General features: G+C 33.7%; 1 protein-coding gene across 1 annotated transcript in view; it reads left to right on the forward strand.

Annotated features, from left to right (window-relative positions):
- The window catches only part of me2 (malic enzyme 2, NAD(+)-dependent, mitochondrial), a 41338-nt gene that overhangs the window by 9572 nt on the left and 16480 nt on the right, over nt 1-15286 (forward strand). The window contains exons 2-5 of the mRNA XM_056457305.1: nt 7881-7998; nt 12291-12424; nt 12814-12963; nt 13447-13522. Coding sequence (XP_056313280.1) covers nt 7891-7998; nt 12291-12424; nt 12814-12963; nt 13447-13522 — 468 coding nt within the window. The 5' untranslated portion in view covers nt 7881-7890. The remainder of the gene's footprint in view (nt 1-7880; nt 7999-12290; nt 12425-12813; nt 12964-13446; nt 13523-15286) is intronic.

Here is a 15286-nt window from a genome sequence, read left to right on the forward strand (position 1 = left end):
TGATCTAACCTTATATTTACGTCTTATGATGCTGTGTGCCTGCTGGGATGTATACATAATAGGCTATGTATAAATAATAGGCTAAATAATTCAAAGAAGTCATTAAATTATTCTTCGTTTGTTTCAAAAACACAGATTTCTGTACAATTTAAAATGGAATCTTTGGAGATGTTTTCTGCCGGAGATACTGTTGTTCTAAAAAAATAACAAAAAAAACGTACAATTTTACCTTAGGAACGGCATAGCAGAGAAATTTGGCGATTTTGAAACCTTGACTTTTCCAAATCGCGGTATACCTTGAAAACATTAATCATCCCATATCTACCTGACTCAAAAAAGCTCTACAGCAAGTTGCCTTGCAATTTTGAGTTGAGTCAACTAGGCGATATGCGCTGACTTTCTATTGGCGCTAACATTATTAGCCTCTTTAAAAATATATTATTTTCAGATTAAATACAGGAGTGTTGTTAAATATCAATATATCGGTGCTGATGTATTTAAAATGATGCAATCTCGCTTCATTTTCTTTCTTCTCACCAGAAGGGAGATGAATAATTAATAACAGTATTAAGATTTAACACTTGTTTTAATCAGAACGTAAGATGAGATTGCACAAATCTTTTTTGTAATTTATTCCCTTTTTGGGGCAACACAGTGGCTCAGTGGTTGGCACTGTCGCCTCACAGCAAGAAGGTCGCTGGTTTGAGTCCCGGCTGGGTCAGTTGGCATTTCTGTGTGGAGTTTGAATGTTCTCCCCGTGCTAGTGTTGGTTTCCTCCGGGTGCTCCGGTTTTCCCCACAGTCCAAACATATACACTATAGGTGAACTGAATGAGCTAAATTGGCCGTATTGTATGAGTGTGAATGTGAGAGTGTATGGGTGTTTCCCAGTACTGGGTTGCGGCTGGAAGGCCATCCGCTGTGTAAAACATATGCTGGAATAATTGCCGGTTCATTCCACTGTGGTGACCCTAGATGAATACGGGATAAAGCCGAAGGAAAATTAATGAGTGAATAAATTCTTTATTTTAATTGCATTTTCATCGTCTCATAAAACCCCTGCGCTTCTCTCATGAGACACTGATTTAGATCGTAAATCCTTGGTTAATCTCGTTCATTGTACGTAGTTGAGATTGTGAGAGCAAGATCAGTGTAAGTGTGTGTGACGCCGAGTGTCTCTCCTACTGTAAGGTCAATACATGGGGGAAGGGTGATTATTGTTTCTGTGGTGCTGCTGAGTGAAATAATGTGATGCAGTCTTAAAGGGATAGTTCACCCAAGTACAGTTGGGTTATTATTATTATTACTAATCTGACTTGTCCTTTTCCTGTTATCTCCCTATTATTATTATTATTATTATTATTATTAGTAGTAGTATTACTACCACTGTCACTATTTAGGTTGTTGTTATTGTTGTTGTATTAGTAATAGTTGTAGTTGTAGTAGCTGTTGTTGTAATCGTAATAGTCGTTGGAGTAGTAGTAGGGGTTTCAATAGTAGTGGTCATTGCAGTAGTAGAGGTAGTAGTAATAATTGATGTAGTAGTAAATAAATGACATTATATATACAGTTGAACTCAGAATTATTAGCCCCCTACTTATTTTTCCCCCAATTTCTGTTTAATAGAGATTTTTTTCAACACATTTCTAAACATAATAGTTTTAATAACTCATTTCTAATAACTGATTATTTTATCTTTGCCATGATGACAGTAAATAATATTTGACTAGATATTTTTCAAGATACTAGTATTCAGCTTAAAGTGACATTTAAAGGCTTAACTGGGTTAATTAGACAAGTCATTGTATAACAGTGGCTTGTTCTATAGACCAGGGGTTCCCAAAGTGGGGGTCGCAGGACAATGACAGGGGGCTTGGTGATTTCCAAAAGTCAAATAAACTTTATTAAACTAATTTTATTAAACTAATTTTATTAAACTCATCCATAACCCACAGAAGATAGAAATAGTAGTTAACAGTTAAATAAAAAGCAACAACATGCAAATGAAAAGCCATCTGCCTTTAATTTGTTTATCATTGGATTGTGTGTGGGGGATGCAGTGGGGCAGTAGGTAGTGCGGTTCCCCCACAGCAAGAAGGTCGCTAGTTCGAGCCTCAGCTGGGTCAGTTAGCGTTTATGTGTGGAGTTTGCATGTTCTCCCTGCATTCGCATGGGTTTCCTCCGGGTGCTTCACTTTACAGTCCAAAGACATGTGGTAAGGTGAATTGGGAAGGCTAAATTGTCCGTAGCGTGTGAGTGAGTGTGTATGGATGTTTTCCAGAGATGGGTTGCGGCTCGAAGGGCATCCGATGTGTAAAACATGTGCTGGATAAGTTGGCGGTTCATTCCGCTGTGGCGACCCTGGATTAATAAAGGGACTAAGCCGAAAAGAAAATGAACGAATGAATGGATTGTGTGTTAGAATAGATTGTACATTAACACAGATTGATTTTATAGCTCCAGGTTAAACTTTCTGACACTTTTATGGCAATCAAATACATTAAAACTACAAATACAGGTCACAACTGAACATTGAGGATGTTTCATAAGAAAAGCGCGGGGGTTACGTGAATTGGTGAAAATGCAATTACAATAAATAAATAGTTCATTCATTTTCCTTCGGTTTAGTCCCTCATTTATCAGGGGTTACCACAGCGGAATGAACCGCCAACTTATCCAGCATATGTTTTACACAGCGGATGCCCTTCTAGCTGCAACCCAGTATCGGAAAACACCCATAGACTCTCACATTCACACACACACACTCATACACTACGGACAATTCAATTTATCTTTATCTCTATAGTGCTTTCACAATGTAGATTGTGTCAAAGCAGCTTCACATAGAAGATTATAGTGAATTGAAACTATTGAATCCCGAACTATGTAAGCCAGTGTCGACCGCGGCGAGGAACAAACTTGACCAATTGGCAAAAGTGAAGGAGACAAAAAACCTTGAGAGAAACCAGGCTCAGTTGGGCACGACCATTTCTCTTCTGGCCAAACGTCTTGTGCAGAGCTGCAGTCTAGGCGCCGGAGGCTGGAGAACGCTGGACGTCAGCGAAGACTCGTCTGTCCCTGGAGTCTCACATCAGACACATGCTCTCTACTCCTCCATGACCGCCACAGCAGCTGCTCAGGATACGGCCTGGTCCAGGATATGTAAACCTTGGGATTATCTCTTCGCAGGTCTTGGATTGCATCAGTGGCACTGCATAATTTCTGGAGGCCTCGGCATGAGTATCCCCAGGTGGAAATAGAGAATAATTAGCATAGCTGCTGTTCATAGTGTATATAAACGAGATGCAGAAACCTGGGTGGGGTACATTCATGCATCATATCGCTAAGTGATGCACTGAGTGTATGCTTTACTAAAAAGATAGGTCTTTAATCTAGTTATGAACTGCGAGAGTGTGTCTGAGCCTCGGACATTATCAGGAAGGCTATTCCAGAGTTTAGGAGCTATAAATGAGAAGGCTCGACCTCCTTTACTCGACTTTGCTATTCTAGGTACTACCAGAAGCCCTGAGTTTTGAGATCTTAAAGAGCGAGTTGGATTGTAGCGAGACAGAAGATTGGTTAGATAAACAGGAGCTAGATTATTTAAAGCTTTATAGATAAGAAGTAATATTTTAAATTCAATACAAAACTTAACAGGCAGCCAGTGTAAGGAGGATAAAATTGGGGTGATGTGATCATATTTTCTAGACCTGGTAAGAACTTTGGCAGCTGCATTTTGTACTAGCTGAATAGAGGATGCTGGGTGAACAGTTTCGTTCATCCAATTCACCTGTAGCGCATTTCTTTGTACTGTGGCGGAACCCGGAGCACCTGGAGGAAAACCACACCAACACGGGGAGAACTTGCAAACTCCACACAGAAATGCCAACTGGTTCAGCCGGGACTTGAACTAGCAACCTTCTTGCTGTGAGGCGACAGTTCTAACCACTGAGCCGTCATGCCACCCCATTTCTAAACATAATAGTTTTAATAACTCATCTCTAATAACTGATTTATTTTGTCTTTGTCATGATGACAGTAAATAATATTTGACTGGATACTACAAGATGTTAGTATTCAGCTTAAAGTGACATTTAAATGCTTAACTAGATTAATTAGGTTAACTAGGCATGTTCGTGTAATTAGGCAAGTCATTAGACAACAGTGGTTTGTTCTGTAGTGTTGTCACTTACAATACTGGAATTTCCAACTTCGATACGATACCTTGAAAAATATCGATATTCGGTACCATTTTCAATACTCTGGGAACAAATTCCCCAACATTAAAAGTATGCAAATGAGTGGCGGTCTCCAAAATTAAACCAATAGACTTGTCCTGAAAACATTGTGCCCACCAGTCTCATTAGGGGAGGTTAATATTAAAGTAAACAAATCAATAAATGACTAAATAAATTATAGCTCACAATTTGCTGATGTTTATATGGGCCTATTGTTGTGTGCGCAACATTTCTATATTTATAACCACCTCCGAGGAATGTGGAGGTCACGAGTCACTGGCATTGCTATTTTGGGGGTTAGGGGCTGAAAATTTTGGGGAACCCTGCTGTAGACAATCGAAAAAATATACAGTTGAAGTCAGAATTATTAGCCAGCCTTTGATTTTTATTTTTTAAATATTTCCCAAATGTTGTTTAACAGAGCAAGGAAATTTTCACGGTATGTCTCATAATATTTTTTCTTCTGGAGAAAGTCTTATTTGTTTTATTTCAGATAGAATTAAAGCAGTTTTTCATTTTTAAACGCCATTTTAGGGTCAAAATTATTAGCCCCTTTAAGCTATCTATTTTTTTGACTGTCTACAGAACAAACCATCGTTATACAATAACTTGCCTAATTACCCTAACCTGCCTAGTTAACCTAATTAACCTAGTTAAAACTTTAAATGTCACTTTAAGCTGTATAGAAGTGTCTTGAAAGATATCTAGTCAAATATTATGTGCTGTCATCATGGCAAAGATAATATAAATCAGTTATTAGAAATGAGTTATTAAAACTATTATGTTTAGAAATGTGTTGGAAAACTCTTCTCTCCGTTAAACAGAAATTGGGGGGAAAAAATAAACAGGGGAGCTAATAATTCTGACTTCAATGTATATTGCTTAAGGAGGCTAATAATATAGACCATAATATGGTTTTTAAAAAATTAAAAACTGCTTTCATTCTCGCCGAAATAAAACAAATAAGACTTTCTCCAGAAGAAAAAATATTATCGGACATACTGTGAAAATTTCTTTACTCTGTTAAACATCATTTGGGAAATATTTAAAAAAATTCACAGGAGGGCCAATACTTTTGATTTCAGCTGTACATAGTAGATAAAAATTACAATGGAATGAATTCAAATGATCTCCTTTTGTGTTCAACAGAAGAAAGAAATTCACATAAATTTTGAATAAGTGAAAGGTGAGTAAATGTCACTTATGTGGACTATATCTTTAAGTTCATTCAAAAATGAGTCAATGATGTGGTGTACTCTTAAGGGCACAGTCCTTTAAAAATGTTAATTTTGTCCTAGTTACATTATTTAATGTGAACCATTGCCTACCTAATGCTGTATCATAATGTCTTGTATTTAGCAATCGAATGCATCCTTTATTATTTATTGGAGTCCGTTAAAGGGATAGTTCACCCAAAAATGAAAAAATTCTCTGCCTACTGAAAAAAGGGTTGCATGCAAAACTGTTGCAAACAGTTTATTTGTGTTGAATTTAAACAAACAAATTAAACTTAATAATGTTCAACTTAATTTGTTTGTTTAATTTCAACCCAAATAAATTGTTTACAACCACTTAACATAAAAAATTGAGTAAATCCAAGGAATCATCTTTGAATATTTTTTTCAGTGGTTCCAAACCATACCTGTCAACACTGGGATGTGAAAATAAGAGATAACCTTTTAAAACATACTCATTTAAGACAAAATGTGTTGTGTTTACAAAAAAACCCACCAAGATTGACATGTTTATATGTTGTTATTATTATTATTATTATTATTATTATTATTATTATTATTATTATTATTATTATTATTATTATTATTATTATTATTGTGTGTATATGTCTGTTCAAACAAACACCCGAAACCCAGAGTGCCCACTTTTGCTCCACTTTAAATCGCGTACACAGAATCCGTTTGGGAAACTGCAGCATCTATTTATGTCTGACAGTCACTCACCGCTACATGAACTGTCTGTTTTAAGGACTGTTTTCATGCCTAAATAAAAAGAAAGCACAGAACTGATTCACATTTAAGAGCAAGGGGCGTCTCCTGGTGGTTCGGCGGTATGGGTTGCGTATAGGGAGGATCGGCTCTTTAATGTTTATTGTCACCCTTCATAGAAAGATTAAAAATACGGGAAAGTATCTTTAAAGGATGATGGCAGGATAGAATTATAAAATACAGGAGAATCCCAGGAAAAACAGGAGGGTTGACAGGTGTGTTCCAAACCTTCAAGAGTTTCTTTCTTCTGATATTTTGAAGAATGCTAAAACCCTGTAACCATTGACTTCCATAGTAGGAAAAACAAATACCATGGAAGTCAATGGTTACAGGGTTTAGCATTCTTCAAAATATCTTCTCTTTGTGCTTACTAGGAGAAGGAAACTCATAAAGGTTTGAATCAAGTAAAGGGTGAGTAAATGATGACAGAGTTTTCATTTTGGGGGAACTCTTACTTAAAGTATTAGGGTGCATTGTTGTTTAGATGAAATACTCCTTTATGGTAGTTCATAGCTGCCCAAAATGAGATTATAGAAAGTTTAGTATTTACTAAATTAAACCTTTTTTTATCAAATAAACTCCTTTTGACCATAATTATATACTTGAAGTTGCTGCCTGGAAATTTAAGTAAAGTTATATTTTAAAAATACATACAGGTTCACTGTTCATGTTGGACTTTTACATTAATGGACCTCTCTTTAAGTCTTTAAATTGAGATTTTATTTAATCTTGTAGTGTGGTGATTTATGTTACATTTATTTATTGTTAATCTATACACTGTAAAACCCAGAAAGTTAAGGTAACTCAAACCATTCGAGGAAACCGATTGCAACAAACCTATAAAGTTCAAAAACTAATCCTAATGAGTACTGTGAACTTAATCCATTTGAGTAAATGAAGCAATTTGAGCACAGAAAAACCCAACAGTCAACTTTATCAAATGAAATTAGTTTAATTAACTCGAGATTTACTGAAAGTTAATTCTACTCATTTGAAAAGAGTTTTGAACTCAGTTCTGAAGGTAATGTGTTCATTAAATACCTCATTACTTCAACTTAAATGGAGTAAGTTCACAGTACTCATATAGATTAGTTTTTTTAACTCAAATGGTTTGTAGCAATTGGGTTTCCTCAAACGGTTTGAGTTGCCTTAACTTATTGGGTTTTACAGTACTCAGCAACCAGCATTTTTCAAAAGATTTCCTTTTGAGTTCTCTTCATTTATCGGGTTTTACTGGGCTCGGATTGCTTCGTTTACTCAAATGGATTAAGTTCACAGTACTCATTAGGATTAGTTTTTGAACTTAAATGGTTTGTTGCAATCAGTTTCCTCAAACGGTTTGAGTTAATTTAACTTTTTGGGTTTTACAGTACAATAAATGAAGAGAACTCAAACCAACTGAGTACTGTAAAACGCATTTTATTCATAATATTATAATAACTGTGAATTGTTTTTCACATAATTATGCCAAATAAGTGTGAATTATAGAGTGAGAATCCAGTGCTGCTGACAGATCAGCTTTAATAATTCAGTGTGTGAAGTCTTCTATCAGATATTGTTGGTCTGATTAATCTGTTGGTGTTTGGGTTTTATATTAAGCTATGTATATTTCTAATTCCTTTTTTTAAATTATTTTGCAGGTGTGCAGTCATGCTGTCCAGACTGAGCACGAGTGTGAGGCCGTGTGTGAGCATGTGCAGATGGGTTCACACTAAAGAGAAGGGAAAACCGCTAATGCTCAACCCACGCACTAACAAGGTGACTAAAACTATTATGTTTAGAAATTGGGGGGAAAAAATAAATAGGGGGGCTAATAATTCTGACTTCAACTGAAGAAATCATATTTATACATATATGTATGTATTTCTTTCTTTTATTTGCTTTTATTTATTTTTATATTTTTACATTTCTGTGTTTTTTTCTACAAATATATATATATATATATATATATATATATATATATATATATATATATATATATATATATATATATATATATATATATATATATATATATATATATATATTGTCTATTTGAAGTGCTTTATTTACAAATTTAATTAAAAAATAAATAAATATATTTAGCAGTAAAAATCATCACGTGTAGTAAAGGACGAAAACTGCAAAAACAAAAAACAATGTGAAAATAAATAAATAAATGAGTAAATAAATTCCTGCGTTAATAAAACAATGAATAAATAAATATGAAAATAAATAAATGTATAGATAAATCTACAAATTTCTGTATGAATAATAAAAAATGCGGGCAGATAAATGATTAAATAAATTGCACATTTTCTTATTCCCCCAACATTCGTGTAGGGGGGCTAATAATTCTGACTTCAACTGAAGAAATCATATTTATACATATATGTATGTATTTCTTTCTTTTATTTGCTTTTATTTATTTTTATATTTTTACATTTCTGTGTTTTTTTCTACAAATATATATATATATATATATATATATATATATATATATATATATATATATATATATATATATATATATATATATATATATATATATATATATATATATATATATATATATATTGTCTATTTGAAGTGCTTTATTTACAAATTTAATTAAAAAATAAATAAATATATTTAGCAGTAAAAATCATCACGTGTAGTAAAGGACGAAAACTGCAAAAACAAAAAACAATGTGAAAATAAATAAATAAATGAGTAAATAAATTCCTGCGTTAATAAAACAATGAATAAATAAATATGAAAATAAATAAATGTATAGATAAATCTACAAATTTCTGTATGAATAATAAAAAATGCGGGCAGATAAATGATTAAATAAATTGCACATTTTCTTATTCCCCCAACATTCGTGTAATTTATTTCATTATGTATCTGCCAGCACTAATAATTATTTATATATTTATTTATGCAGGAATTTGTATATATATATATATATATATATATATATATATATATATATATATATATATATATATATATATATATATATATATTTATTTATTTATTTATTTATTTATTTATTTGCATATTTATTTATTGTTTTTGCTGGTTTTAGTCCTCCTTAGACGTGTTCAATACTTCTATACCCACTGTACCTTTAAAAACAGTCCTGTTATGAGCTCAGATGTTTTAAATCAACAGTATATGCTGTAGCTGAACCCATTTTTTTATTATCTGACAGGACTTCATATTACAAGGTCACCGTGCTGTTTTTGTGTGTATGTGTGTGTCTGATCGCTTTTGTCTGGAAAGCATTAGAGGAGTGACTCAGCAGAAGTGCCACGTGCACTGAAATACATGGCCGTGTTTCTTCAGGACGTTTATTTCGTGTTGGATATTAAACCCCGACGGTTTGTTGTGCAAATCTAAACTATGAATGTAAAGGGACAAAGTAGATTTAGTCGACTGTATTATGAAATGTATTCAACTAAAACTACAATGATTCAGAAGATTAAGATATGACTGAAACTACAAGGCTCTGTGGTTAGCGCTGTCACCTCACAGCAAGAAGGTCCCTGGTTCGAGTACCGGCTGGGCTAGTTGGTATTTCTGTGTGGAGTTTGCATGTTCTCCCCGTGTTGGCGTGGGTTTCCTCCGGGTGCTCTGGGTTCACCCACAGTCCAAACACATGTGCTATATGTGAATTAATGAACTAAATTGTGCACACACACACACACACACACACACAGATCAGGCATGTGGAATGTAAAGAAAATGCAGCTCCTCTGTGGGCGGTGCTGTTCTGTATATTATATATGGGTGTTTCCTCCTGGATGGCTCTTATTGGCCACCGCTCTGCTTTGATCTCACTCAGTTTCCTGCACACACAGGATGAATGCATTACATTTATGGTGTCTCAGGTCAGTCAGTCATGTCTGCTTTTAATGTACAGAAAAGCAGAGCTGCTCCAGGCCAGCAAACAGGCAGTGTGTCAGGCTGTCTGTATGGCCTTTTGTGCTCTCTGACCTACATACTAGTCACTAGTCACGACATTGTGTTAGATTGAACCATCTGCAGTGTTTTTGTGTGTATGGCTTTGTCTCAGATTTTTGTTGGCAAGCATCATGTGTGTTGTGTGCGTGTATATGTGTATATATATATGTGTATGTGTGTGTATATATATATATATATATATATATATTTTGGGGTCACATTCAGTATGGGGGCGTGCGTGAGATCTGCAGAGTGGATGGCAACATCAACAGCCTGAGGTATCAAGACATTTGTGCTGCCCATTACATTACAAACCACAGGAGAGGGCAAATTCTCCAGCAGGATAGCGCTCCTTCTCATACTTCAGCCTCCACATCAAAGTTCCTGAAAGCAAAGAAGGTCAAGGTGCTCCATGATTGGCCAGCCCAGTCACCAGAGATGAACATTATTGAGCATGTCTGGGGTAAGATGGAGGAGGCATTGAAGATGAATCCAAAGAATCTTGATGAACTCTGGGAGTCCTGCAAGAACGCTTTCTTTGCCATTCCAGATGACTTTATTAATCAGTGATTTGAGTCATTGCAGAGATGTATGGATGCAGTCGTCCAAGCTCATGATGAACTCTTTTTCAACTGCAGCAAGACGACATATTCTACACTGGACATTATTTCTGTTCAGTGACAAGACTTTTGTCTAAGCAAAGTCAGACTTTACTGTCCTAATTAAATAATTCAAAATCAAGACATGATCATGTTTTATTTTGGTAATATAAGCATAATCTAGAGGCTTTTGCCTTTCATATAAGCCACTTCTGAGACCAAATGATCAACTAGAAGTCAAGTTATTATTTGTTGTTCCTAAAACTTGGATAGGTGACAAGACTTTTGTCAGGTAGTGTATACATTATGATTGGGGATTTAAACAAACCTGTTATCCAACAGAATTGATTATATGAAAACACAGAAGAAGAGAGTTATGAAATGTGACCATTTGTTGACAGTGTAGTGTTGAATGTCAGCTTGTGGACATTCATAGAAATAGGAATAAGATTTTATTATTTTTTTGCAGCTAGTTTAAAACCATAAATTTTTTATTTAAGTAAATTTTATGTAATTAAATTTATTTATTTAATACTTTTTTATTTTATCTTGCAGCAAATGTGATCCTGTTTTAATTTTTTTTATTTAATTTTTTTGTTTATGTTTATATTAATTAAAAATTTTATTTAATTTAATTGTATTAAATTTTTACAGCAAGTTGTGAATATTACAAATAATTACTAACTTTTATTTTAGTTAATTTTAATTTAATTTAATTTTAATTTTTATTTAATTATATTTAGTAAGTTGTGAAAATTACAAAAATTCCTAGCTTTTTTTTTTTTTTTTTTTGTATTTTATTTTATTTTATTTTTTATTTTATTTTATTTTACAGCAAGTTGTGAAAATTACAAATAATTCCTAACTTTTATATTATTTTTAGTTTATATTTATTTTAATTAAATTTTTTTGAGAAATTAGAAAATAATTAATAAATAGAAAAAAAATTACATTGAAATAATTGAAAAGTAATTACAAATAATTCCTAACTTTTGTTCTTTGTTTTATTTTATTTTACAGCAAGTTGTGAAACATGAGCCTGTTTGAGGCATGTCTGTTTGTGTACATTTATAGAAATAAGAAAAATCATTAAAAAATAATTAAATGGAAAAAATATTACAAAAAATTTATAACTTTTATTTATTTTTTTTATATTTAATTATTTTCTTTTCTTTTATTTTATTTTACAGCAGGTTGTGAAATGTGACCCTGTTTGTAGACAGTGACATACTGAATGTCAGTTTGTGTACATTTATAAATAAATAATAAGTAATGTTACAAATAATTCCAAACTTTTTATTTTATTTTATTTTTTTATACTGGTTGTGAATCTTGTCAAATATATTTAATGCCAATTTTCATCATCGCACAATCAACAGGCATTCAGTAATTTACACTTTATTTTTAAATGTGATATGCCCAAAATCAGAAGAAAAACGGACAGAAAATATTATAACAACACCACTCTTATAAGGTACAGAAAATTAAACAATAAATAATTGTGTATTTGTTGTCACACAGGGCATGGCGTTCACTCTAAAGGAACGGCAGATGTTGGGCATTCATGGTCTTTTACCATCAAAGATCGAGACCCAGGACACCCAAGCCATGCGCTTCCAGAAGAATCTGAAAAAGATGTCAGATCCACTGCAGAAGTACATCCACTCACTTCACCACGCAAATCTTAATAACAATTTCCAATACAAAACCTCATCTCATACACAAAATAATACGCAAAAATGACCTTAACATGAGACATTTTGCAATGTAGGCTATAGAAAACACAGATCGCTGCAAAGTGTGACAGGAAAGGGAGGGCTTTCTCCCGCTTATATCAATTCTTCAAGGTTACATTACTGACCTGTTGTAATTTTCCACACAAGACAATGACATCAACAACAATATTCAAAGACGTCATATATATCTCACGCTAGGGCCACCCAAGCCATATCTTTAGATGGATACACAATATTCCAGAAGCATTCGAGTTGGGTAAGAATTAATTTTTCCTCCCTATATATGATGTATGGATTTCTTTGTGCAGGTATATCTACCTGATGGGGATTCAAGAGAGGAACGAGCGCCTCTTCTACCGCGTGCTCATGGAGGACATTGAAGCCCTCATGCCCATCGTCTATACGCCGACTGTGGGTCTCGCTTGCACACAGTATGGACACATTTTCAGGAGACCCAAGTGAGCTACAGTTCAATACACTCATCCTGAAATCTAAATGAAACACCTTTTAGCTCTTGTTGATTATTATAAATTATTTAATCCATTTATGTGCCATTATAGGGCATCTATTATGCAAAAATCACTTATATAAAGCGTGATCGACAACTGGTGTGTGTGAAACGGCATGATGGGATTTGTAGTTTGTTAAAGTCACATGTGTAGTTCACCAGCAATCTGCCAGGACTGGATTGCTGGTCATGGTGACAGAATCTACTGCTTTGACAGAACTTCATCTACTGCTTTGACACAATCTACGTTGTAAAAAGAGCTATGGGAATGAAGATGAATGGAATTAAACATGGATGCACAGTCAAAATGGAAATATTTGTAAATATTGCTTTGTACTGTATGTTAGTAGGACGGTTTGTTGATGTTGGTTTGATTGTTGTAAGATAAGATTGTGTGGCAGAGGGATTTGATGTTTCATTTATTTCTCCACAGAGGTCTCTTTATCTCCATTAAGGACCAAGGACATATTCGTTCCATATTGGATAATTGGCCAGATACCACTGTCAAGGTATTGGATTTCAACATTTATGCTTGGAAATGATCACCTTAAGACTGTGATTTATGTATAATTTACCTTTTTTAAAAGAGCAAGTCATATGGGTATTAAAAAAATGCTCTTATTTGTGGTTATTTTGTCGTATGTAAACAGTCTGCAAAGTTGTTTAACAAAAAATGGCATAATAAAAAAAGTAAAGAGTAGGCTCTGAATCGCATTAGCTGATCATTATGTTTTTGAATCTTTTGCCTGCTACCCATCTATGAGAGCAGTTTCAAAGTAACACATTTGCATAATACCTGTCTGCATCAAAATATGAACACTCTGAAATAGGTGTTTTGTTTTAGACAAGAGATAAAACCACTCAAAACAGAATTGCCCAGCTGACCAATCAGAGAAGAGTTGGTATATGGAAGGGAATGGTTTATAGACATTAAGGTCTCTATTTTAACGATCTAAATGCAAAGTCTAAAGCGCATGGTGCAAAAGCATTAAGGGCATGTTCGAATCCACTTTTGCTATTTTTTTAACTTATTTTTATTAGAGAATACAACATTACATGGAGTACAATATAGTGTAACAGTTTTTTTTACTTGTTAGAGCATTGATTTCTATCTACCAAAATGGTTGTAAATACATGTACAGAACAGAAAGCGTCCTTAGGACATATAGAAGAAAGAAAATTTTATACAACAACAATTATAATAATAATTATAAAAATAAAAATTAAGAAAAAAAAATAAAAGAAATAAATTTTAAAAAAAAAGATAAAGTGAAGAAAGGAAGAAAAAGGTATCCTTGTTCTCCGATAGTTCGCAGAGTTCAGTATGGCTCATTATTGAAGAATTAGAGGCATGACAGGAGACCATCTCTTTAGGAAGATTTTTTTTTTTGTCGTAATTTATATGTTATTTGTTCTATTTGATACACACTTTTGCTATTTTAAGGATGAAAAAAATACGCTCTGCGCCCGGCGCATGGTCTAACAGGGTTGTGCTCATTCTCTTAACGAGTTATGGGTGTGTTTTGAGCATAACGTGCATTAAATCAATCAGAGTCTTATCTCCCTTTAAGATTCAGTTGCGTCGCACCATGGTGCATTTGCTATTTACATGGCTGAATTTGTAAGAGAATGTAACTGAATGCTTCACTAGCAAGAAAACAGTTAAACAGAGCATCTGCAGCGTGAGAATAAAGAACGAGGCTCCTCCATTCAGCCACTTTACTTTCTCTTTACTTTACTTTTACTCTTTACGGAAAGGAAAGTAAGGAAACGGTGGAAACTCACTCCACTGAAGACATCCATTAGCCTACAGATTTAATTTCGCTTGATAAGCACAAAGATTTGTTTCAAAACTATTTCTAAAGTTAGTTCTAATTTCCAGCAAACGTATAAATGAACATTATTAACGAAGTGTGGTCTAAACAACCCAGTTATATTCAAACACACGTCCCGTTCTTATGCCCCATATGGTGATGCAGACATCTCCAAAACCCAACAGGTGGACAAATCTAAACTTCTTTTCATTAAAACAAATATAATTAAGCATAATAAAAACGACTACTAATAATAACATTATACTAATGCAAATTATCATGAATAAACTGACCACAACAGAGCTGAATTACAAACTCCTCAAGGTGAAGAAGGCATGGAGGTACTGGTTTTTATATTTATGTCGAAAATAATAATTTAGTAACATTTGATTCCTTTATTTGTTTTCATGGGTAAAGATATTTGTGTATTGCTATACATCCTGTGTGTATTAAGCAATG

This window comes from Danio aesculapii, chromosome 5 (genome assembly GCF_903798145.1).
Source record: "Danio aesculapii chromosome 5, fDanAes4.1, whole genome shotgun sequence".
NCBI lineage: Eukaryota > Metazoa > Chordata > Actinopteri > Cypriniformes > Danionidae > Danio > Danio aesculapii.